At 36.2% G+C, this 26,053-nt stretch overlaps 1 protein-coding gene across 3 annotated transcripts in view; it reads right to left on the bottom strand.

The window, feature by feature from the left end:
* Nucleotides 1–3,727: 3,727 nt before the first annotated feature.
* LOC137032181 (protocadherin-like wing polarity protein stan) overlaps nucleotides 3,728–26,053 on the bottom strand; it is a 70,479-nt gene continuing 48,153 nt past the window's right edge. The window contains exons 17-25 of one of the 3 annotated variants that reach the window (XM_067403814.1): nucleotides 24,059–24,366; nucleotides 23,619–23,729; nucleotides 22,411–22,602; nucleotides 22,164–22,261; nucleotides 18,295–18,459; nucleotides 16,895–17,077; nucleotides 5,509–5,610; nucleotides 5,331–5,349; nucleotides 3,728–5,228 (exon numbers count right to left, since the gene is read on the bottom strand). In XM_067403814.1, coding sequence (XP_067259915.1) covers nucleotides 5,193–5,228; nucleotides 5,331–5,349; nucleotides 5,509–5,610; nucleotides 16,895–17,077; nucleotides 18,295–18,459; nucleotides 22,164–22,261; nucleotides 22,411–22,602; nucleotides 23,619–23,729; nucleotides 24,059–24,366 — 1,214 coding nt within the window. In that variant the 3' untranslated portion in view covers nucleotides 3,728–5,192. Of the gene's footprint in view, nucleotides 5,229–5,315; nucleotides 5,350–5,508; nucleotides 5,611–16,894; nucleotides 17,078–18,294; nucleotides 18,460–22,163; nucleotides 22,262–22,410; nucleotides 22,603–23,618; nucleotides 23,730–24,058; nucleotides 24,367–26,053 lie in introns of all 3 variants that reach the window. The other 2 variants (XM_067403815.1, XM_067403813.1) reach the window with 2 other exon arrangements.

The raw sequence follows: 26,053 nt of genomic DNA, 5'->3' as shown, positions 1-26,053 counted from the left end.
AGAATGCGTATCAATAGTACGAGTTTGTAATCTCGTAGAATATATACGCCAAAATGAGTTTTGGCGTGCTTATGGTACGTGTTTTTTTCGCATGCATATGATACGCACTTTATGGCGTGTATATGATACGCTCTTGGGTAGGATGGAGGTGGGGGGGTTTTGTACGTATAATACGCCATAAAGTGCGTACCATAAGCACGCCAAAACTCATTTTGCCGTATATATTCTACGAGATTACAAACTCGTACTATTGATACGCATTTCCGTGTGATCAGGCTCTGTTTTGCAGTGTGTTCACTGTCAAAGTCCAAAATTAGTTTATTTTTAATTATTTAAAAAATGGCATTATTCTATATGAAAAACAATTGTTTTTTGTTAACAAAATATTTTAATTTGTCTTGTACTGTATATATATATTTTTTATTAGATCAGATAACATTAAACTGTCATATCTGGACATGTTACAACATGCCCCACCTGTGAGATAAATAAAGAAAAAAAAAAAAGAAAAGATAAGATAAGATAAGATCACATAATTGTACTAGACATGTATAAACATGGAAAAAGGTACTCTGAACCCCAAGTGGATTTACACAAACTGAGAACATCAAAAAGCGAATCTCAAGAATTGCTTGTGCTGGGGGGCTATCTGAAAGAAAGAAAGCATCTTTCAGGTCCAGCGAGCAGAACCAGTCCCCGTGACATACTTGTGCGAGGATCTGCTTCAGCGTTAGCGCTCTGAACTTTCGCTTCATGAGGGAAAGGTTCAGAAGTCTGAGGTCCAGAATGGGTCTGAGACCGCCGTCTTTCTTTGGAACCAGAAAGTAGCGACTGTAGAAGCCTGACTCGCTCTGCGAAGGGTGAATTATTTCTATAGCCCCTTTCCTCAGAAGAGTTAAAACTTCGGCCCGGAGGACGTGAGCATCGTCCGGCTGTACCGTAGTTTGAATAACCCCGCCAAAGCGCGGGGGTCTTCTGGCAAACTGGAGCGAGTAACCTAGGCTTATGGTTCTCAGAATCCAACTTGATACGCTGGGGATTGCCTGCCAAGCCTCGGCCCGGGTAGCAAGGGGTAGAATGACATTGGATGGCGGCCCGCGTAGAGGGGGGGTCGCACACCGATATGGGAGGAAGAGGAAATAAGCTCTTTTGAGGAGAGTGTAAAAAATTGGTCGCTGTGATAACAGCGGTTGTTGAGGATGCAGCATGTGTGGGCCCTTTTACAGCAGACTGCATTCGTCCCGTGCCCGGAGTTAAACGAGGCAGAGAGGAGTATGCACGAGCAAGCTTTCGGGGGGGAATATAGGGTTTTACCCTATATACACTTATATACTTATATTACACTTATATAGGGTTTTATCCCGCCCATTTCAGCAGGAAAGTTTGCACGCTTTGTCGCCATAGGCTGCGCAGCTAAGCCGCACCGTCATTGGTTCACTAATTGCAAGTCGTTAAACCAATGACGGCGCGGCTTAGCTGCGCGGCCTATGGCGACAAAGCGCGCAAACTCTGGCATTATTGAAAAAGGCTTCAGTAACGGGGAAAAAGGGAGACTTTTCCCCCCACACGCAGTACGAGTGAAGTATAGAAAGGGAACTCTAGCATTACAAAGACAAGTCAAACTACACAACTAAAGAAAACACTGATCACAATGATGGTAACATAAAAAATCTACAAAAAAAACTCTTAATTTTCAATAAGAGCTTCTGTATATGGAGTTGTTTAATCCTCCTCTGCTGAGATCTGGATAGATTTAATGTCATCTTTTAGCTAAGGCTGCGGCTGAAGTCAGTTGTATTTCTAGTGTTTCGATTTTTTCTGTTCTTGTTTCTTTTTCCTTCGTTCATTCTGCTTGTTAACAGCAGCTATCTTTAATAATTCGCAATCATCACTTAATTAATTATTTAACTATCTAATTAACTCTGATTCAGTGTTACATTTAACAGCCTGTAGCGACACACACAGATATCAACAATGGCGAGACTTAAAGGTTTAATGTCACAATGCATGCTTGGTGCCAGCATAATTAAAAAAAGCTACCACCATGCACACAGATATCAAAAATCAGCACATCAATCTCAACAATGGTGACAACAAAAAAGGACCATTCAGCTGCATAATTTATTCATAATTATGCAGCTGAATGGTGCTTTTTTTATTGTCACCATTGTTGAAATTGATGTGCTGATTTTTGATATCTGTGTCTATAGAGCAATACAGCCTTTTTTTTTTTAAATGGTTTTAAAGAGTTAATTGTAACCGATTGTTGAACTAAGAGACTATATGATAGTTATGCATCTTCATCAATTCATATGCTGTTTGTTGCTATATTTCACTGTTTCAGTGATAATCTCTTTATTTAAAATATTTATAATGAACTCTAATTAAATAACTTATACAATATTTATTAATATGCTCACATTATTAGCATTATATAAATATTATTTTATAAATTTAAATGACAATTGGACAATTAAAGACAGTCTGTTTCTTCTTCTGTTAATCTTTACAGGAACATACTGTAGTTTACAGTAAATAACTTTACAATCAACAGTAAATTATTGGCAGTAGCAAAAAAGCCTGGCAAGGTCTAACTGTGAACTTCTGCACAGCAGTTTCCTGGTACGCTAGAGACCATTGAACAACAAACAGGGGATTTTATCTTATCTTGATAGTTATATAATAAAAGGTTTGAAAGCGAAACTTTAATGTTACACAAACATGCTTTACATTAGCAATCCACACAAATACACTTCTTATGACTTGATTCACATGACTGCGGAGGCATATGATACGCAGCTTGTTGAGAAGTGTGCTATTATTTTTCTTTTATGTAAAGCATGTTTAAACTGGCAGCAAGAATGTATGAAAAAACTATTTGATTTTAAAACTCATACAAAAATATTCCTTTGTGGGTTTTTTTCTGTACATTTAATAATTAGGTAGATGAATGTTCACTAAATATTCAGTGTTGGTTCTGGGAACATTAAAAACGTCCAGTTTTCTTGACATTTGAGGAACAGTTTTATAAGGTATAATGTTTCTCAAAGGTTCTTTCAACTTAATTTTGATCTAAAGTTCAACATTTTAGGAACGTTGATTTGTAACAATCCAAGAACATGAAAATGTTCAGTTTCCTTAATGTTAGTAGAATGTTATTTAAAGGTTAGTATGATGTTCCTGAAACATTCTTTCCATCATTCAAACACCTGCTGTGAACAAACACTGAAAGAAAGAGAAATAAGAACACAAACTACAACTTTCTTCATCCACAGCCTTAGATAAACTTTACATCTAAACATTAAACATTAAATCTCTGAAGATCTGATTAAACAACTCCACAAACAGCTTTACCAGCTTCACTTATTACTAACCAGACTGACTTTATTTCTTTCACACGTCTACAGAAGCTCTTCCTGAGAATTAACAGAGATTTAAATGTTGTCTTGTTGAAAATGTTTAGTTTGAGGTCACCGTCATATAGATCAGTGTTTGCTTTAGTTGAGCTCTTGACCCTTGTTGAGTTACTTAAACACTATTAATATACACAACTTTCAGCATCTGAAGCTCAACAACAGTGTTAGATGGGACAAGTTGACAGTAGTGATGGGATTTATGGCTCTTTGAGGGGATCCGGATCTTCGCGATCTGTTCCTTTCAAAGAGCCGTTCAAAAGAACGGGTCTTTTGGCTCTTTTTAAATATTTAGTCAGTTTTAAGAAGCCAGCTTGGGAGAATCTCAGTTTATCCTGGAAATAATCACTGGGAGGAATGATGAGGTGAGATTTGTAGTCAAATAATTAAAACTCGGATATCACACACCAATATCTGTGTTTGAATTATTCTGAAATATTGATTATTACCTCATTTGTCGTGTGTGGACTATATTCCATAGGGTTGCACAAATCCCTCTGCTTAGACAGTGACATCACTATTTTGGATTTACCTTTAGTACAAAGTGTGTGTGTGTGTGTGTGTGTGTGTGTGTGTGTGTGTAAAGCTACGTTGTATTCATACAATACCTACTCACAAATAAACATCAAAAACAAAGCCGGCTGCAATGAATTTCTGTGCAAAACAGCTTTTACTACAAACACTTCCACACAAGAACATTTTGATAGAAAACAAAAAATATTTAAAGTAGATAAAATTAGAATAAATAAAATGGAAATGTCTACATACTACATACTATTACTACTGTAAACTTTGCAAATAGGACATCAGCCCCTTCAAGTCACGTGAAGGATGCGTGCACAACTAATAACTAATATCATCACGCTATAAAGGGTTGGCCTGCGCTGGGTGCGCCCCTCCCCCTATAACTGTTCTGTCTCGCGGAGGAGCTCATTTGTGTGCATCTGTGTGAAACACGCATAGGAAAAATGAACGACAGAAAGAACGTCTCCCCTCCAGCCGCGACTCGGCTCCCATCGTTCATGTTTATGAGCCGTTCAAAAGAATCAGTTCGTTCGCGAACGTCACAACTCTAGTTGACAAGTTACCTGGAAATTTAACAAATTTAAATATCGATAACATAACACATTTTTATTTTTTGTTATTTTTACCAAATGCAAATCAAAGACACAGAGGCCATGATCTTGGTGTTGCAAGCACCATGTTCTCCTATTTGTGCTACAGGACAGATACATCTGTTTTAACAGCTGTATTTTTCAGTATGAAATCTGCTTTAAAAAAAGAAACACTCCAATTCAGAATAAAGTGTCAGTGACGTCTGGCTTCATGTCAGGTGATCCATACAGTCACTTATGAGACAGTAACATGTAATGAGTGGAGCAGAGTGATGCTCTCCTCTTTGAAGGGAATTCACCCTGTGTTGTATATGTTGACATACTTGAGTATGTCATCGTGAGTCACATGACACCTGATCTTGGAACTGAGTGCACATGATCAAAGATGTTAATCCTATAATGCTGTAACCCAGAGCCTGGTTCTGTCTTTAGAAGCCCTGATACTTGTGCCGTTTCCTCCATGTTGGGAACACAACCCTTAAAATGCTGCCTACAAAGTCATCTCAAGTTTGGATTAGGGCTGTAAATGTGCCTCAATCAAGACATAAGTTCATGAAGCCTTGTGCACTACTGAGAAGAAGTGAGGAGCTTTGATCCATCAGGGTGCTTTCAGAGGGCATAGATTCTGTTTCCACTGATATCACTTCCATTCTCAGATTCTCTGTCATAATCTATTATTAACTTCATCCTGGGGAAAAGACTGGACAAAAGTAAAAAGTAAAAAATTAAGTAAGAATTTAGATTCCTTGTTAAATGACAAAATTATACTTAATGAATTATGACTTACAGCATGGTACTTTACCTCTCTGGATTCTGGGTTTCTGTTAACAAAAGACGAAACATGTTGATTCAAACATCTCAGAACAAACCAATGCATATAAAAACATGGAAACTGATGCATATATTGTATTGGAGAACAATCTTTTCACAAATGAGTTTGACTGATTGTATCTGATCTTTAACAATATTTTGGCACTTACATGTTAAAGTTAGCAGGAGAATCAATACTTCTTCTCCTCTTGGATAAACCAATGCCAACATTTAAACTTGGTGTGTCAGGATCTGTGCCATTTTTCTTTTTCCTGAAGCAACAAAAATATGTATTACAACTACATCATCTAATTGTAAAAAGTCAAGGGTCAAGAGCTCAACTAAAGCAAATCCTGATAATTATGATGGTGACTTAAAAATTGACATTTTCTCCTCTGGTGATTCAGCTTGATAACATCAGTATCTTCAATAATGGTCAATCATCACTTCTTTCAAACTACTTCAATTTAGCACTATTATTTTAACACTTTAAGGAGCTGTTTACACAGCACTGTTTTAAACTCAGAAAACGTTTTATGCGTATTGGCCATTCATTTACACAACAACAGCGTTTTGGTGGCCTGAAATTGCAAACTTTTAAAAACGGGTTTCAAAGTGCAAGTTTTTGAAAACGGTCTCTGTGTGAGAATGTTTTTGTATTCAAGCAACCAACAGAGCTTTGGATCAAACCAGTATAATTTCTAGACTGCCAACACTTATTATCGCATGTGTAAATAGTTATGTTTAGTTTCTTGCTAAAGGACAAAACAAAAGCATTAATAATAATTTGCTTAATATATATATATATATATATATATATATATATATATATATATATATATATATATAATATATATATGTAGAATTCATCTATTTAAAAAGTTTTCCTTACAAACAGATTTCCAGGCATTTCTTTTTTTCACAGCTGATGTATTTTGCTTGCTTTAAAATAAATGTCTCTAGTCTAGTCATGTTTTTATATTGGAGTCTTTTTTTCTGCCATAGTTAGGGGCCAAGCCCCGAAGGGGCTGTAGCCCCTATTGTAATTGTACGTTTTCCCTTTTATTATTATTATTCTTCCTCCCGAATGGGAGTCTATGGCAGCCCTATCAACGGAACATGAGAAAATGATGAAATTTGGCACAGTTGTAGAGATGCTCATGAATAGTGATTGGACCAAATTTGGAGTCTCTAGAACCAACTCTATAGCGCCACCACCAGTTCAAAATTTCAACATTCTAACGGTTTTAACATTTGAACTCTTTGTCATAGAAAAATTAAATTTAGTTCATCTGATTCGTCTCTTCATGCTGATGCTATTCAACTTCTTACATTAAGTCTCCACCCATTACAGTAGCGGCCATTTTGAAAAGTACAGTATTTGTTTTTTTTCGCTTCTCCTCCTTCAAAATTTGTCCAATTTTGTCCAATCTTTGATCAGATTATCTTTGGATAATCCGCACAGAAATGACTGAACAGATTTTTTTTATTCATCTTTGTTCAAAGGTTATGATGTCACGAAGTTAACGAGGTCGACCCGAAATTAGTATAGAGGCTGTATCTCGGCCAAACTTTGAGCAATCGAAACAAAAATTGGTACGCTTCATCAGAACCATGGTCTGAGGGTCTATGCCAAACTTGGGAACAGCGCCACCTACAGGTCATGAGATATGAAAAATGGCTATTTTGGCCAATAACTTTTGAACAGTTTGTCAGAAAATCAAGATCTTGGTGTCTATGGATTCCTTGGATCATGCCGAATCCGACGATACCGATTCTGTCAATATTGGATGTATCACGTGTCCGCCATTTTGAATTTTGTCATAAATTGCGATATCTTTTAAACAATTTGACATATCTTCACAAAAATTGGTATGTATGACCTTTAGAAGGTCGTGAAGGTACCTGAGAAGTTTCAGCACAGCGCCACCTACTGTTCCACAGATGTAATGATTATTTCAAAAACGCTTATAACTTTTGAAAACACTTTCCAAAATGTGTATGCTTCATGTCATTTTATTCCCTGGCTTATGCCGATTCCGACAATGTATCATTTGCCATTTTCCTTAAATGTACCTGTCTGCCATATTGAAGTAAATGAAAAACAGTTTTTTCGCTACTCCTCCTACAAATTTTGGTCAATTTTGTCCAAAATCAGCTCAGATGATGTTTGGACCGAGCCGCACAGAAATGACTGAACAGATTTTTGATATTCGCTACCATTCCCGAGATATTCATCTCTGAATGTGACCTTGCTTGTGTTTGTTGTCTTATGCTAGTTAGCTTAGCACAGTAATTGCTTAGCATGCTAAACTATTGCTATTCTTTCTAATGTGGTCTTCAGTCAATAGGTTAACCAAAACTTAGTTGGCATTAAATAACTTTGCATACTAATATGGTTAACATGCTATGAAGCTTTTTTTTTTTTGTGAACTCTTTCTCACACTGAAACCTCTGCTTAGCATACTGATGAACTTGCATGGCTGATTAGCTCAATGTGTTACGCCACGGATCCCGAATGCTCTGCATCGTGGGTTCGAAACTCAGTGTGACACATGCCCAGACCGCATGAGGTACTGTGGCAGGAAAAGATGCAGAACTTGTGTCTGTTCTAGGCATTCTGCCTAAAACTGGTCTAATCTGAAGCTATCACATGCAATTCCTTTATGTCCAAATTCGTAGTTATTCTTCTTCCCCCTGTATGGTAATCAATGAACCATAAGAAGGAAAATTATCAAATTTGGCATGCTTGTAGTGATAGTAATTAAAAGTAATTTGACCAACTTTGGAGTATCTAGGACTAAGTCTATAGCGCCACCACCAGTTCAAATATTCACTTTTGTAAAGGTTATAACTTTTGAACCCTTTGTTCCAGAAAAATGAATGTCAATACAACTGATTCCTCTCTTCATACTGATCACATTCAATATCTTACATTAAGACTCCACCCAGTACAGTAGTGGCCATTTTGAAAAGTACAGTATTCCATTTTTTCACTACTCCTCCTACAATTTTTGTCCAATTTTATCCAAAATCAGCTCAGGTGATCTTTGGACCGAGCCGCACAGAAATGACTGAATGGATTTTTGATATTCGCTACCATTCCCAAGATATTCATCTCTGAATGTGACCTTGCTTGTGTTTGTTGTCTTATGCTAGTTAGCTTAACATGCTAATTGCTTAGCATGCTAACCAGTTGTCTTTTTTTTTTTTTTTTTTTTTTTTTGCTAACCAGTTGTCATTCTCTTTAATGTGGCTCTTCAGCTATCAAGTTAACCATGAGCTTCATTAGCATTAAGTTAGCTTAGCATGCTAATATGGATAGCATGCTAAGTAATGCTTTTTTGTAAATTCTTTCTTACACTAAAAGTTCTCTTCCACAGATTGTTGAATGTGCATCCTCAAGTAGCTCAATGTGTAAAGCCAGTTACCTGATGAGCTCTGCACCCCAAGATAGTGGGTTCGAATCCCAGGTGGAGTGGTTTTATGAAATAGTGTGTTTTGATTCCTTTACTGCCTCTTGGATTAGAAATAAATGCTTTTTGTTTCATGCTGTGTTCATTTTCATCTAAGCTTATATACATAAGTTCTGAGTTCATTTTCGCCCGTAATTCTGAACCAGCTGTTTCATGTTTGTTCATTTTCTGCTGTTTTTCCTCTTCCTGCTCTGTATTGCGCTACAGCATGATGAGCTGCAGAATGATCTAAAGTAGTTATTAAATATAACATTCAGTGCAGTTTTATAAAAATTCTTCATTTTGAGTTCATTTTCACATGAACTAATGAACTTCGGCAGGTGTGCCAACATTCACCTGCACAGTGGCGCAATGAGTTGAGAAATGGACATTGGACCCGGAGGTTGTGGGTTTGAATCCCGTGTGGGGTTCCTTTATACAATTGTGTGTAATGAGTCATTTTGATACCTTTTTTATCCAAATAAGCATTGTACTAATCTTTATTCCTCTTGAATGAGATACAAGTGTTTTTAGTTCATTCCGTGTTCATTCTCTGAAATTCTATTAATTTTCATTTCATTTCCACCTGTCCTTCTGAACGAGCTGTTTAGCATGTACATTCAATTTCTGCTGTTTTTGCTCTTCCTGCTCCGTATTGCGCTACTGCCCCTTCTGGGGCTTGGCCCCGAATTGCTGCTTGCAGCTATATTTTTCCTTGAATTTGCTTTCAGTTCCATGCAATTTTACGTTTTTCTTGGTTCATTCCATGTTTTACAGGCAACCTCTCTCATGCTTATTCATTAGCACAGTTGGTTTTTAAATTAATCTGGTTCATTTTAAATTGATTCCGGGAAACCGCCCCATTAAATCTCTGAAGATCTGATTAAACAACTCCACAAACAGCATTACCAGCTTCACTTATTACTAACCAGATTATTTCTTCATTTCTGTCACACGTCTACAGAAGCTCTTATTGAGAATTAACAGAAGTTTAGTTGATTTCTTATTGAAAATGTTTTTGTTTCAGTCACCATCATGGAGATTATTGTCTGCTTTAGTTGAGCTCTTGAGAACATCATCTAACACAACACAAAAAAGCAGTTATGGAAACCATTTTAATGTAGTCCTTAATCTAGTATTAAAACAGACATGATGATCTGGGGCCATATTCACAAAACATTTTATCTTACCACTAAGAGTTCTCTTAAATAGCAGTAAAAGTTCTTAGCTAAGAGTTTTCTTTTAAAACCTATTCACAAAGCTGCTGAGACAAACTTTTACTAAGGTATAGACTGAAGTCTTAAAGTGCATATTGCAGGTTTAACATTTTTTTTTAGATGAATATATAACCTTGTACAAAAATACCATATGAAAAGGTACTGCAGGGTTTAAAAATGTTTTGCGAGACATAAGGGCATTAATTTCGTAGATAAAGTGACGGTCTCTGTAAAAAACGCTTTTTTTTTCTGTGTCGCGTCATTTTACGTCACTACAGGGAGATGTTCGCAGAGCTCAGTGTTGATTCAGTGCAGAATATATTGGTATTTAGCAACAGCGGCCGTGAATCAGTTTGTTTTCGGTAGTTTTTGTATTCTATTTATCATTGTAATGGTAAATTATTGTGTATGTGGAGTTTGCACAAACTTCAGTCTGTCAGGACATCGAGTACAGAGGTTTACTAACAAGAAAAACTATGCTGCTATCTTCCGTGCCGGGGTTTGTTTTGTGCAGGTGAAGAGACGGGACTTCACTTCTGCATCTGCGTCGAAAAACGCGTTCATTTTAGACTGGAGGATTATCATCCTGGCGATATGATGGAGTTCAACATTGTAATACTTCTGTAAATGATTATATTAAATTAATAAACTTACACATGCTATGCTTCTTCACCGTTTTTATTTGAAGCAATTTCAACACTGATGAATGCAAATTATGTAACGTTACACATGCATACAGTCTCACACTCACACAAAACAGTTTTGAATGATGTGCTGGTAATGTAAATACTCCAATTTCATGCATGCCTTTTATGTAAACTTATATATACATAAGTTCACACAACTACATAATCACGGCGTCATCCTCACACTATCAGTGAATTGGCACGGAATAAACTCATAACACAGAATTAATGAATAAAGGATAACATGAAACACATAACACTATATGTTTAGCCGCCGGTGGGAGACATGATCACGGATCCGTCAGAGATGCAGCTCAATGAAGACTTACGGTGCACATTTTAAGTTTTGTGTTTGATTATTACATTTGCTAACTACCAAATCAGTCGTGATGAGAAACGGCTATATCACGTAACGTTAGTGTGGACGGATATTAACGCGTGTGACATACGCTTGATCAAAGTTTAGTTTGTTATTAGTAATCAGTTACTCCTAGATGACCAATGGCTTTGCTGTTGCCTGATTAATGATAATAATCTGTACAATATTGTGATCTGAGCACATGTCGTTACCTAACGTTATATCTAGAAGTTAACACCGGTCTTTGTCCTGTTCTCCACTGCTTCTCCTCACACAACAGCTCAATTTGTCTCTTTTGACTGTTATTCTGTCTAATTCTGGCCTGTCCCTGCTCTCTTGACCACATAGCAGGCTAATTGTATGGCTGTGGATAGTTATACGAGTATAAATAAGCATTTACAATTTCCTCAGCATCCGAACTGTCATTGCGATCCATTGTTTATATTGATCGCGTTCCCTTCAGTGACGTCACGTCCGATTTGGCATTTTTCAGATGCAGAAGTAAAATTCTCTCACAAAAAACGACTCCAGAAGCCTATGTAGCGTATTTATGCGTGTTTTTTCAAGAAAATCTATTTCATACATTATTTTTCTACACATTGAATCACTAAAGCTCTAACCTGCAATATGCCCTTTAAGCTAAGAGTAAGGGCGGGGTTGACCTCGTTGCTATGGAGTAAACACACAGTGATTGGCTGATGGGGAGGAGTCAGCGATTTAATCATAGAAATATGAGGTGTCATGTTTCCATATTAAAATAAAGGTTTAAAAATACAAATGTTGCCCTATTCAAAATAAAATGTTGCCATATTGTTGCCATAAAGGTTTTAAAATATAGGCTAAGTGTCACTAATTAAACTAGTATATACAGTTAATAGTATATATATATATATATATATATATATATATATATATATATATATATATATATATATATATATATATATATATATATATACACATATATATACACACTAACTAATGAAAACCACTGGCACACACTCTAAACAAAAATGGTGCTATATAGCACCAAAAATGGTTCTTTGGCTCGTAATCATAGGGGAACCTTTTTAAGTGCTATATAGCACCTTTGTCATATGGTGCTATGTAGAACCACAAGAGGTGCCATATAGCACCAGCAGTGGTTCTCATTTAAAGAACTATACAGAGGCTTAACGGGTTCTTTGTATGGCAGTGGCGCTATCCCCGCTAGACATTTTACAAGAACATTCTCAGAACTTCCCCACTGGTGTTAAGGACGTTGTTAACTGATAACGTTGTTAACTTTTAACTGAGAACAACACATGCCTGGATTAATGAAACTGCTGTATCACTGCACCAGCAACTACACAGTTACCGTCTTTAAATAAAGCAACATGCAGCAGAACATCAGTGTTTCTGGATCATCACTGACTGAAGCACAGGAGCTACCCTTCAGCACAATGGTGACCTCACAAAACTCAGATCTCAGCACCTTCTTACAAACCACTCTGACTTTGTTTCTTTCATACAAATCTTCTTAATGAGGTGTTTATGTTTTATCAAAATTTAAATGTCACCATTACAGAGGTAAGCGCTTGCTTTAGTTGGGCTCCTGACTCTTGACGTAAAAGTTTGTTTCAGCAGCTTTGTGAGTAGGTTTTAAGAGAAAACTCTTAGCTAAGAATTTTTACTGCTATTTAGGAGAATTCTTAGTGGTAAGATAAAATGTTTTGTGAATGCGACCCCAGTTATTGTTTAATGTTGTTTGTGTTATCTGTTTTTTATGTGTCACCATTGTGCTGAAGGGTAGCTCCTGTGCTTCAGTCAGTGATGATCCAGAAACACTGATGCTCTGTTGCATGTTGCTTTATTCTAAGACAATAACTGTGTAGTTGCTGGTGCAGTGATACAGCAGTTACATTTAGCTCATGTGTGTGTTTTTGTCAGCTAATGATTTAATGCAAGAGATTTGCAATTTAAAGAAAAGGTTTCATAATATTAATCCTGGAAATACCTGTAAAGAGCTTTAAGTGAAAATAGTTTTTGTTTGAACAGCCACTTTTATTAGTCAGGTTTTTGACAAGTGCAGCGGGGACGTACTGAGAACATTTCCAAATAAAGTATGATTCCCTAAACGTTCAGAGAATGTCTTGAATGTTCCCTGAAGGTCCACCAAATAACGTCCCCCAAACCTTAAAAGAACTCCACATCGTGACCGTCTGTGAACATAGTGGGAATGTTACTCAACACCAGTGGGGACGTTCTGAGAATGTTCTGGGAACATAAAATTTCTAGCGGGGTAGTGACTTAGGAGTCCTCTTGACTACTCCTAACGTTTCACAGATTTAGGAGCTAGTTTTAGTGCTAAAATGCTTTGTGAAATACTCTTAGAGCAAAAATTTAGGAGTCATAAAATTAGGACTGACACGCTCATTATTTTTAATTATTACTTTTTTTGTTTCTCCTTAATCAGCAAGTTAGGAGCTACTTTTAGCCTTAAGATGTTTTGTGAATACGGCCCCAGATCTATCAATGCAAAAATGTTTTCTGAAACCACCTGCAATTGCTCATAAAGAAGCAACTCAACACAAAAAAGTGTCAAGAGCTCAACTCAAATATTGATCTCAATGATGATGACCTCAAACGAAACATCTGAACTTCTGTTATTTCTCAACAAGAGCTTCTGTAGACGTGTGACACAAATAAAGTCAGTCTGGTTAGTAATAAGTGAAGCTGGTAATGCTGTTTGTGGAGTTGTTTAATCAGATCTTCAGAGATTTAATGTCTTTTATCTTCAGTTCATCTAAGGCTGTGGCTGAAGAAAGTTGTAGTTTGTGTTCTTATTTCTCTTACTTTCAGTGTTTGTTCACAGCAGGTGTTTGAATGATGGAAAGAATGTTTCAGGAACATCACACTAACCTTTAAATAACATTCTACTAACATTAAGGAAACTGAACATTTTTATGTTCTTGGAATGTTACAAATCCAGAGATGTAAAGTCCAGGGGTCAGAAAGTAAAAGTCCTGCCATATTTTTCATTCCACCCACTGAAACAGTGTTAAAGTTAATGAGATAATTAAGTGATTAATTGAGTGATGATTGAACATTATTGAAGACACCTGATGATAACAAGCAGAATGACCAAAGGAGAAAATCACTATTTTAAGCCACCATCATGGAGATGAGTGTTTGCTTTAGTTGGGCTCTTGACCCTTGATTTTTTCATATTGGATTTAGTTTGGGCTGTTGTCACTGACTCGTAACTTCCAGACAAGCAAAGAAAAAAAGATGGTCAGGTGATGTTGGTTATGTTTTCACATAATCATTATTTGACCTGAATCACTGAACTCATTTAGAGCCCAATCTCTGAGTTAGTTTTACATTATTGATTACAGCAGCACTGTGATCCGACAGCACAAGATCAGCTTTCTCAATATAATCTGAAGGATTTCTCAAAATTTGTTCTGATCCAAAAAAAAACAAAAACAACAACGGTGACAAGCAACATATTCTGATGAACAGATCAACTCTGAACATTAAAAAAACAAGCTACTAAAAAGTCACATAAAAACAGAAAGAAAATAACAAAAATAAAGGAAATTACTAAGACAATTGAGCTCATAATTTATTGATGCAGCAATGCATGATGGGAGCCATGGATGAATTTTGATTGGTGGCTCCCAGAATGTACTGCAACATGCTTTATGATGGTCACCACTGTTGAGATTCACAGGATGATTCTTGATGTCTGTGTGTCTAAATGAATAACTTTTAAGAAATTATTCAGATTAAATTGATAAAGCTGATCTTCTGCTGTAGAATTTACATTTATATTTAGTCATTTAGCAGACGCTTTTATCCAAAGCGACTTACAAATGAGAACAGTTAGAATCAATCAAATCAACATGAGAACAACAGTAAGTGCTGAGTGAAGTCACAGTTATGACAGTAAAGTGCTCATAGCGATTTTTTTTTTTTTTTTAAATAAATAAATACACAGATAGGAGAAGAATATTAGTCAAGGTAAGTGCTACTACTACTGGGTCAAGTGCTGACGAAAAAGATACGTCTTTAGCATTTTTTTGAAAGTGGCTAAAGATTCAGCTGCTCGGATAGAGCGTGATAGGTCATTCCACCAGCCAGGAACAGACCCGGAGAAGGTCCGTGAGAGTGATTTTTTGCCCCTATGTGATGGCACCACAAGGCGCCGTTCACTTGCAGAATGCAAGTTTCTGAAGGGTGCATAAGTCTGAAGTAGTGAGTTAAGGTATGCCGGTGCAGAGACAGCGGCCGTTCTGTAGGCAAACATCAGAGCCTTGAATTGGATGCGAGCAGCTACTGGCAGCCAGTGCAGACTGATGAAGAGAGGAGTGACATGCGCTTTGGCTCGTTGAAGACCAGTCTTGCTGCAGCATTCTGGATCAGTTGCAGAGGCTTGACAGTGCATGCTGGAAGGCCAGCCAAGAGAGCATTACAGTAGTCCAGTCTGGATAGAACAAGAGCTTGGACAAGAATTTGTGTGGAATGCTCCGATAGGAAGGGTCTAATCTTCCTGATGTTGTACAAGGCAAATCTGCAGGACCAGGCCGATGTAGCAACATGATCTGAGAAGCTTAAACAATCATCCATCACCACTCCAAGGTTTCTGGCTGTCCTGGAAGGAGTAATGGTTGAAGACCCAAGTTGAACTGAAAGGTTGTGATGAAGTGTTGGGTTTGCACCGATCACAAGCAGTTCCATTTTTGCAAGGTTGAGTTGAAGGTGGTGGTCCTTCATCCAGGCAGAAATGGCTGTCAGGCAGGCTGTGATGCGACCAATCACAGTGCTACTGTCAAAAATGTAAATCTAACTCAGAGATTGGGTTCTAAGTTCAGTGATTCAGATCAAATAATGATTATGTGAAAATATAACAAACACCACCTGATCATTTTTTCTGTTTGCTTGTTCAGCTGTAATAACTTAGTAAAAAGAAAAATCTAACATTAAAAAGTCAAGGGTCAAGAGCTCAACTAAAGCAAACACTCATCTCCATGATGGTGGCTTAAAAATTGTGATTTTCTCCTTTGGTGATTCTGCTTGTTTTCATCAGGTGTCTTCAATAATGCTCAATCATCACTAAATTAATCACTTAATTATCTCATGAACTTTAACACTGTTTCAGTGGGTGGAATGAAAAATATGGCATGACTTTTACTTTCTGACCCCTGGACTTTACACCTTTGTACCAATCAATGTTCCTACAATGTTGAATTTCAGATCAAAATTAAGATGAAAGAACGTTTGAGGAACATTATACCTTATAAAAACGATCCTGTAACGTCAAGTAAACTGGACTTTTTTTAATGTTCCCAGAACCAACACTGAATATTTAGAGAACGTTCTTATGACAAAATTCTGTTTAAAATGAAATGTTGTAAAATGTGAAAATGAAAAGGATTTAATAAATTCTGATTTTAATTCAGCGTGTGTGTGTGTGAAATATATATATATCTCATTATAGTCAACGATTGTACGCTGTCAAAGCCAATTTTGTGCCCTTTTTGAAGGGTCAGTTTTTGAACTGTTAAATAAAGGTACAAAATTGTCACCAAAGGTACAAAACTGGTCTCTTAAGGTTCAAATCACAAGGGTACAAATTTGTATACAGCCCCAGTGACAAGCCATTGTACCCCTAAAGGTACAATTATGTACTTTATTTTCCGAGATAGATAGATAGATAGATAGATAGATAGATAGATAGATAGATAGATAGATAGATAGATAGATAGATAGATAGATAGATAGATAGATAGATAGATAGATAGATAGATAGATAGATAGATAGATAGATAGCACTTACATGGCCAGTAATAACTTACTTGACAAGATATATAATAATTGATGCTGAAGTCACACCGATTATAACCAGCAGAACACCTAGAGTGATTGTATCTGCTTGAACTTCAGAGTTTCCAGAACTGTCCTCCACTTTGATTTCCAAACCAGGACCAAAAACGCTCTCCAGTTCAGACTTTAAAACTTTGTGCTCAGTGTCCAGTTTCCTGTTGGAGTGAACATATTTAAGATGCTGCTCATAAAACTCTCATCCTAATTATATCCCAGATAGCCAGCAATGATCAAAATATAGTTAAATCAATGTTAATGTTCATTAATTGATCGCAATTAATGTTGAAAAAAATGATGAAATTTCAACAAAAAACAATGATAGTGGCATTGAATCAATGTTACAATGTAATGTTGGTTCAGCATCATGCTTGCAAAAGGAGACATTAAATCTCTCAAGATCTCAACAGAAGTTGTTTTTGAGAATTAACAGGTTTAGATGTTGATGTTTTATTGAAAATGTTTGGCCACCATTTTGGTGGTCAGTGTTGCCTTTAGTTGGGCAGTTTGACTCTTAGCTTTTTGTGTGAGTTTGTGGTCTTTGTAACAGTGTTTACCAAAATACATCCTTTGTTGAGTTGTAGTTGTGTTTTATTTTCTGAGAGTGCAAGCATGATGTTGAACCAACATCACATTATAACATTGATTCAATGCCATTTCAACATTAATTGCGGGTGCAAAAGTGATATTGATTAACGCGGTTAATGTTGTTTCGATCTTTACTTGCTATAAAACAGATATACTTCAGACAAGCTGGCCAGCTGGAAATGTGAACACAATATCTTTTGATATTGTACTTACATAAAGTATATATAAATAAGTATATATAAATCATAATTTTGAGGGGGAATACTTTTCAAGGTGGATATCTGTGTATTGTGATGTCATAGGTATGTGTAATCATACAATTGCAGCACTTGCACTTAATTCAAATCAGTTACTGGTATCCTTGCAAGATCATGGACAGAACACTTGTTGGGTTTTATACATTAACTCATTTGCTGGGTTGTTTTTTTTTACATAGTGTTAGGTCAGTCAAAAATCTTTGTTATATACTGTATATAGGAGAGGAAGAGTTCACATACAATATTTTTTATTCAATGGCAAGTCATTCTTTTGCAATCATAAAATACTCAAAAACATTTAGTAGACATTTCAGAATGTGATAGTAGCAGTGGGCAGTCAAAGTTAAAAAGAAAATTAATGTATTCAGATCTAAGATCAGTTTTATATCTGATCAAAATTACGATTGACAAAGTCAAAGCACAACAATTATAACTGTATTTATTGTAAACATGTTTTTTTGTACTTACACATTTCCACATCAGCTTTCACATTAGAAGAGTCTAAATAAACTGATATTCGTTCAACTTACACTTTGACCTCTGTGGCTTTGATGACAGCTCCACTGGAGTCCATGGCAATGAAACTGACATAAGTTTTGTCTGTAGATTCTCTGAGAATGGTGCGCATCTCATTCCCATCCTCAGCTCTCACACTGAGGATTTTCACAGTCCAGCCTAAAACTTTCTCCATGGATCTGAGAAAAAGATCACACTATAAGTTGGTGTAAATAACTCATAACACTAAGAGGAGGTAACAAAAAGTACCACTTCCAGGCAGAGGTGGAGATTCCAGGGGTCAGAAAGTAAAAGTCCTGCCATATTTTTATTCCACCCACTGAAGCATTAATGAGATAATTAAGTGATTAATTGAGTGATGATTGAGCATTATTGAAGACACCTGATGATAACAAGCAGAATCACCAAAGGAGAAAATCACAATTTTTAAGTTACCATCATGGAGGTCAGGGTTTGTTTTAGTTGAGCTCTTGACCCTTAACTTTTTAATATTACATTTTGTTTGGGCAGTTTTAACTCCATTAAAACCAAACAGACAAGCAAAGTTAAAAGATGATCAGGTGTTGTTGGTTATGTTTTTACATAAACATTATTTGATCTGAATCACTGAACTCATTTAGAGCCCAATCTCTGAGTTAGTTTTACATTATTGATTACAGCAGCACTGTGATTCTGAAGAAGAACAGCTTATACAATACAGATTTTTTTTTTTTAAAAAGTTGTCCTTATCACAAAAAAAAAAAAAAAAATTATTTTAGGCACACACAGACATCAAGTATCAGCCTGTGAATCTCAACAACGGTGACAAGCAACATATTCTGATCAACAGATCAACTCTGAACATTAGAAAACAAGCTACTAAAAAGTCACAGAAAAACAGCAACATTTTAATAGTAAGAATAAATGAAATTACTAAGACAATTAAGCTCATAATTTATTCATGCAGCAATGCATGATGGGAGCCATGGATGAATTTTGATTGGTGGCTCCCAGAATGCACTGCAACATGCTTTATGATGGCCACCACTGTTGAGATTCACAGGATGATTCTTGATGTCTGTGTGTTTAAATGAGCTCTACTTTTTTTTTTAAATCAGAACTCTTAAAAAAATGTATTGTATAAGCTGATCTTCTGCAGAATCACAGTGCTGCTGTAATCAATAATGTAAAACTAACTCAGAGATTGGGCTCTAAATGAGTTCAGTGATTCAGATCAAACAATGTTTATGTAAAAACATAACCAACAACACCTGATCATCTTTTAACTTTGCTTGTCTGTTTGGTTTTAATGCAGTTTAAACTGCCCAAACAAAATGTACTATTAAAAAGTCAAGGATCAAGAGCTCAACTAAAACAAACCCTGACCTCGATGATGGTAACTTAAAAATTGTGATTTTCTCCTTTGGTGATTCTGCTTGTTATCATCAGGTGTCTTCAATAATGGGCAATCATCACTCAATTAATCACTTAATTATCTCATTAATGCTTCAGTGGGTGGAATGAAAATATGGCAGGACTTTTACTTTCTGACCCCTGGAATCTCCACCTCTGCTTCCAGGGAACTACACTGTGATCAAAATAATCGCATATGCGACCTTTTGAAATGCCATTGCGACCCTAATTTCTATGGGGTCGCAAATGTATCACTGATTATTTTTGTACCTACCTTATGTTTTAGGCAATATGCTATGATTTACTATGAGCATTTATTAAAACAGAAATGTGTATTTTAAGAATACGTTTTATAACGTGCTCTGAGCATTCAACACAAGTTGGCTTCAACCCCGTGACCGCCCCCTCCCAGAATGGTGTAGGCGAGGCGTAGCCTAACGTTGATTTAAAAAAATATACCTCTCGTTAAGACACACGCAGCAATCGCATATATATCTCAACATAGCCTACAATCTGTACGTGTTGAAATGAAGCGGACAATTGACTCCTATTTTAAGAAGGGAAGTTCAAGTGTAACAGAACCATGTCGATGCGACGTGTCAAACGGAGCCTGTGAGTGAGAATGATGAGGCTGAGAAGGATTCGTCAGGGAAAGCACACGCGGGAAAAATGATACGGACATATGAATTTCGACACCAGTGGCTCGAAGAATACCAGTGGTTAAGGTACCAAGACAGGGCAATGCACTGTGTGTACTGTAAATTCTGTGGGCCTTCAATTGCTGGACTGTCCAAATTTGTAACTGCGTCAAAACAATTCAAACACGAATCATTGAAGCTTCACAATGACCGTATGAAGCACGTGAAGTGTAGAGACAGGTACATATCCCGTGACGCAGCAGCACTCCCCACTGCATTTTGGCGTCAAGATTTAGCAAAACGAGCAAGTGAAGAATCTGAATTGATAATTAAGTTCAATGTAGCTTATAATATAGCCAAAGAGGAAATGCCTTTAACCAAACTTAAATCGCAAATTATTCTTTTGAAGAAGAACGGGGTGGCCATTAATCCAACATACGCTAACCACAAATCATGTGCTGAATTTATTGGAGTAATCTCAGACACTCTCAAGCAAAAGACCTGTGCCAAAATTTCTTCTTTTTTTTGTATCTTTAATACAAAAAAGCCAATAGCTGCTGAAAATCTATTATTATATTATTTTATGGATTATATTTATTTTATTTTTCCTTAAGAGTTCAGGAGTCTGCCCATCTGTGCTAACCATAGCATGTTGAAATTTAAAAGAAATTCATTTTGCACTTTATTGTGTACTGTATTTTTTTTTTTGCAGTAAATCTATCCCAACCAATGTTAAAGAAAAGAAGAAGGCATGTGGTTTAAAAGATGGCATGTAAAATAAAAAGCACATCTGTATGCAATACAGTTTCATTATTGTTCATTATTATCCAGAGTGGCTTACTATAAATAATTTGTGCAACCAAATCATGTTTTGCGCCAGTAACTGAAAAAGTTAGTAGCGCAAGTGCCACCAGTGGAAAAGGTTAGTGTAGTTCCCTGACTTCAGTCCAGTTTTTAAAACAGAATTTATTTATTTTTTTTGATTGAAATGATTGTAAGAATGTTTCAGGAACATCATACTAACCTTTAAATAACATTCTACTAACATTAAGGAAACTGAACATTTTCATGTTCATGGAACGTTATAAATCAACGTTCCTAGAATGTTTTATTTTAAATCAAAATTAAGTTGAAAGAACATTCGAGGAACATTATACCTTATAAAAAATGTTCCTCTAACGTCAAGAAAACTGGACGTTGTTTACGTTCTCAGAACCAACACAACATTTAGAGAAGTTCTTATAACAAAATTCTGTTAGCTGGGTATCATTTTCAAGGTCCAGAAAGGTAGGAAAGACATCATTAAAGCACTCCATGTGACTCCAGTGGTTCATAAAATTGAGGTTAAACCACTGGAGTCACATGGATTTCTTTAATGACGTCTTTACTACCGTGGTGGACCATGAGAGTGTAAATTGTGTTGCTCCCAATGGATGGACAGAAACCTCTCAGATTTCATCAAAAAGGTCTTCATTTGTGTTTTGAAGATGAATAAAGGTCTTACCAGTGTAGAACAACATGAGAGTGAGTAATTAATGACAGAATGTTTGGTTGAATTAAACCTTTAAAACAATATTTTCCTCATGATCAATCTAGTTCTTTAATTTATTACCCTGACATAAGTTCACAAGAAGCTTTTCAGTAAATAATGGAGTAAATTTCAGTCTGTTCTACAGACAAGGTGATTAAAAAGACTTGGAAATGTCATATGCATTCATGTTTTTGTTTATTTAGTATTATATTTATTTTTTCGTGGAATAGAACTCTTAGCTCAAAACACATTAACGCTTCACTTCACAAATGGAAATGCTCTTTTTCTGTCTCAATAACACGTTTCAATAATGATTACTCACTCTTCCATTTCTGGTATCATCTTCTCCACTATGTATACGGGCTGGTTTAGAGAGATTACTGAGACGCTGTCTCGATGTACACTTTGTTTCACTTCGATCTGGAGGTAACAAACACAAGAACTCAGTCTTTGCATTGACTGCTCTGTTTTACTCAGTTTTACTCTGTTTTTGTTCAGTTCTCAATCAAAATGCCATTAATCATTTGAAACAGTCTTCCAAAAGCTTTCTCTTATTTTCTCTCTCTCACCTGTACTGTTGTAGTCGTGGACAGTCCATGTTTATCAGTGGCTTTAGCATGAAAGGTGAACAGATTGCCTCCAAAGCTAGAAGCATCCAGTACGTAGATCTGACCAGTGTTTGGCTCTACATCCAGCAGAGTTGTGGACTCCTGCAGGGAATACTGCAGTTCTGAGCTCTCGCCCACATCAGGGTCTGATGCCTGAGGGACACAAGACCACATTTCAACCACTTTTATTACAAAAAAATCAAATCAATTGTGATTAACAATTCAAGTTTATTAATAGCCATTAAATATACAATTCTGAGCCTGGTTATCTATCTTCATTTGGTAAGTTCACTGTTTGGTAATATTTTGATAGACAGCACTCTTAGAAGAAAAAGTTCTATATAGAACCTTAAAAGGTTCTGTCAGGCACTTAATATATAGAACTTTTTAGGGGTTCCCATCATGGGACCATTTTATGGATTTAGTTTTAATTCATTTTTAGATTTTATGAATTAAACAGCTTGTAAACATACTTTATCACTATAAACAATTTTAAATAACCAGAGGTGTAAAGTACAGGGGTCAGAAAGTAAAAGTCCTGTCATATTTTTTATTCCACCCACTGAAGCAGTGTTAAAGTTAATGAGATAATTAAGTGATTAATTGAGTGATGATTGACCATTATTGAAGACACCTGATGATCACAAGCAGAATCACCAAAGGAGAAAATCACCATTTTTAAGCCACCATCATGGATATGAGTGTTTGCTTTAGTTGAGCTCTTGACCCTTGACTTTTTAATGTTATATTTGGGTTGTTGTAAATGAGTAATAACAGCCAGACAAGCAAAGAAAAAGATAATCAGGTGGTGTTGGTTATGTTTTCACATAATCATTATTTACATTATTGATTACAGCAGCACTGTAATTCTACAGCAGAAGATCAGCTTGTTCTAAATAATCCAAAGGATAAGATATTGTAACTGTTATAAGTTTTAACAGTAGATGCTGAAATGTGTAATAGACACAGCAAAATCCTCAGTGAAGACTACTTATATGAGCCCAATCTACACAATGTTCAAAGAACCCCCACCCCACTGAACCTTTTTTAAGAGTGTCTTAAGCAACAATAACTGTAATGTTTGCCTTAGTGAACACCACTAATTACAAAATAGATCTGAGTACATCCACTGCATTTGATAACTGATGTCTATACCAAAGCACACTTACCTGGACCTTCACTATAGGGAATTTGTATGGAGAGATACTGAAAATTTCTGCTTTATATATTTCAGCATCAAACACGGGAGCCTCATTCACGTTCTCAACCTGAACGCTGACCTGAAGATTGTGAGAGAAAGTAAGTCAAATTCTCTGTGCCAGCTTTCTTTTGAGAAGAGAAACTTTGGCTCTGACGTGCTTGAAGAGTAAGACTTCAGAAAGATTCTCTATGTAAGCATGTGAACACTAACATTTCTAGCACAAGCTTGTGTCATATTCTGAAATGTGTCAGAATGCAAATCCAAGGTAAATTGCATTCCCAGTGATGCAGTAATGGAGGATACAGTGAGCATTTACATAATTTTTTTACTTGTAACAAAGAACATTGTGCATTAACATAAATTGTGTAATTGTTTGTTTCTGGCCTTAATTTGAAGTAAGAATAATACCATTGTCTCTGCAGTGTTTGGAGGAGTTCTGGAGTCTATGGCCTCTACTGTAAGGATGTACCACTCTTCTTCCTCCTTGTCCAGCGGTCTGAGAGCTTTTATGCTTCCCTCACCATCCACAGAGAAGACATCCTTGTTTGACTTCATGTTATATCTGACCATAACCACTGGATTACCTGTTAATGCCCTGACCTTGCCCACTATTGAGGCCTCAGGTTCATTCTCCTTTATTGTGAAGTTGTAGGAGGAGCTTTCAAAAGCCACACTTTCAGTGAAAGGAGCAATTTTGAAGTAGATCAAGATTTCGGCTACAGAGAGAAAAAAGATGTTAATCTTGACATGTTAGTTCCATTGAGCCCAGTTGATTTTTACATGCAAACCAAGGGCACGTTTAGGTCACAAATGTACCACGACATGTCCACAAGCTGCAGTGCACCGCTTTGAATGACTGTGCAGGCAGTGTTTTAGCAGATTTCAGAACTAATTTGTGCTGATATCTAAACAAAATATATCAAAAGCCTAAAATCCTAAAGTGAATAAATTAAACTGTTTGTTATGGAGCTGAAATGGTCTAAAAATGTATTCAATTCTAAAATATAATTTACAAATCAATAAGATAATTCACACTCACAAAATACACCTACAAATTCACAGTGATCCACAAATACACACAATTTGCAAATCCAGATTCAACAATCAATTTGTATACATAGAAATATTCCGAGATGTGCAAATATACTTGTACACAGCAAAATCCCCAGTGTTAAATTAACAACCCTCAGTGTACATATGTGTCCACACGACATAGGCATGGACCAATCACCGAATAGATTTCCTTATTTAAGAATATTCTCAGATAAATTCACAATAATTAGTAAAATTCCTAAAAGTGTACATTCAACACATATTTGACAGTAAAGACTTTTCAAGAGAATACCTTGATATACACATTGGAAATGAAAGATCAGCTGCTCGGCTGTTGTTACGAAAAGATACTCTGTACAAAAGATACCGTTTGATTAACTCTTGATAAGAACTTTTGTAGATGACAGAAATAGTCAAACTGGGCCCGTATTTATCAAGCTTCTCAAAGTGTCATTTTAGTCTTAAGTGCTGAGAATTCATGAAATTTACTCCTACTTTCAAACATAAGCATAAAAGCAAGTTATCAAATTTCTTAAAGCTAAGAATCACTCTTACTCTCCCAGCTCGAGAGGTCTCTCAAGTGGTTACGAGTTGCCAGTAGGCAGACTGAGACAGAGACGTGCGCAAATCTTTCAGGGGAATAAGAATATTTTTGAAATGTTTGACGACGAGCAGTTAACAGAAGTTTAGATATTAATGTTTTAATGAAGGGTTAGTTTTAGTCACCATGATGGTGATCGGTATATGCTTTAGTTGGGCTCTTGACCCTTTACTTTTTAATACACGTTTTTCTTTGGCACATTTGTTATGGTTAGAGAAACCTTGATCTGGGCTGTGTTTCCCAAAAGCATCGTAAGCATGAGTTGTTCGCATGTGAACGTTTGTTGTAATGTGTTTTGATGATGACACAATCATCATGCATTGCCTTTAACTGCAGTTATTTATTTATTTTTTTTCTGCTTAAGATTCAGCAGTGCTTTTATAACCTGAAGTTTTATATATCTGAAGCATATGAATCTCAACAATGGTGACAATTAAAGTGCTTTATGTTGCAGTGCATGATGAGAGCCAATCAAAACTCATCCATGACTCCCATCATGCATTGCTGCATTAATAAATTATGCAGCTGTAATTTTCATTGATTGTTCCTGTTTGCTTTTATTTTGCTGTTGTTTTGTTTTGTTGTAACATTAGCTTGTTTTGCTGTTTTTTTGCTGAAATTGTTCATATTGCTGTTGGATCTCAAGCTGTAAAATCACATAGCTACAACCACCTAAAATTACATATCAAGAATGAATCGGATTGTTACATGATGATAATGTCGTCATCATCCAAATATATTGTGACCTG

The sequence above is a fragment of the Chanodichthys erythropterus genome, chromosome 12 (genome assembly GCF_024489055.1).
Source record: "Chanodichthys erythropterus isolate Z2021 chromosome 12, ASM2448905v1, whole genome shotgun sequence".
In the NCBI taxonomy this organism is placed as follows: Eukaryota; Metazoa; Chordata; class Actinopteri; order Cypriniformes; family Xenocyprididae; genus Chanodichthys; species Chanodichthys erythropterus.
This window is presented reverse-complemented; position numbering and strand designations above follow the sequence as displayed.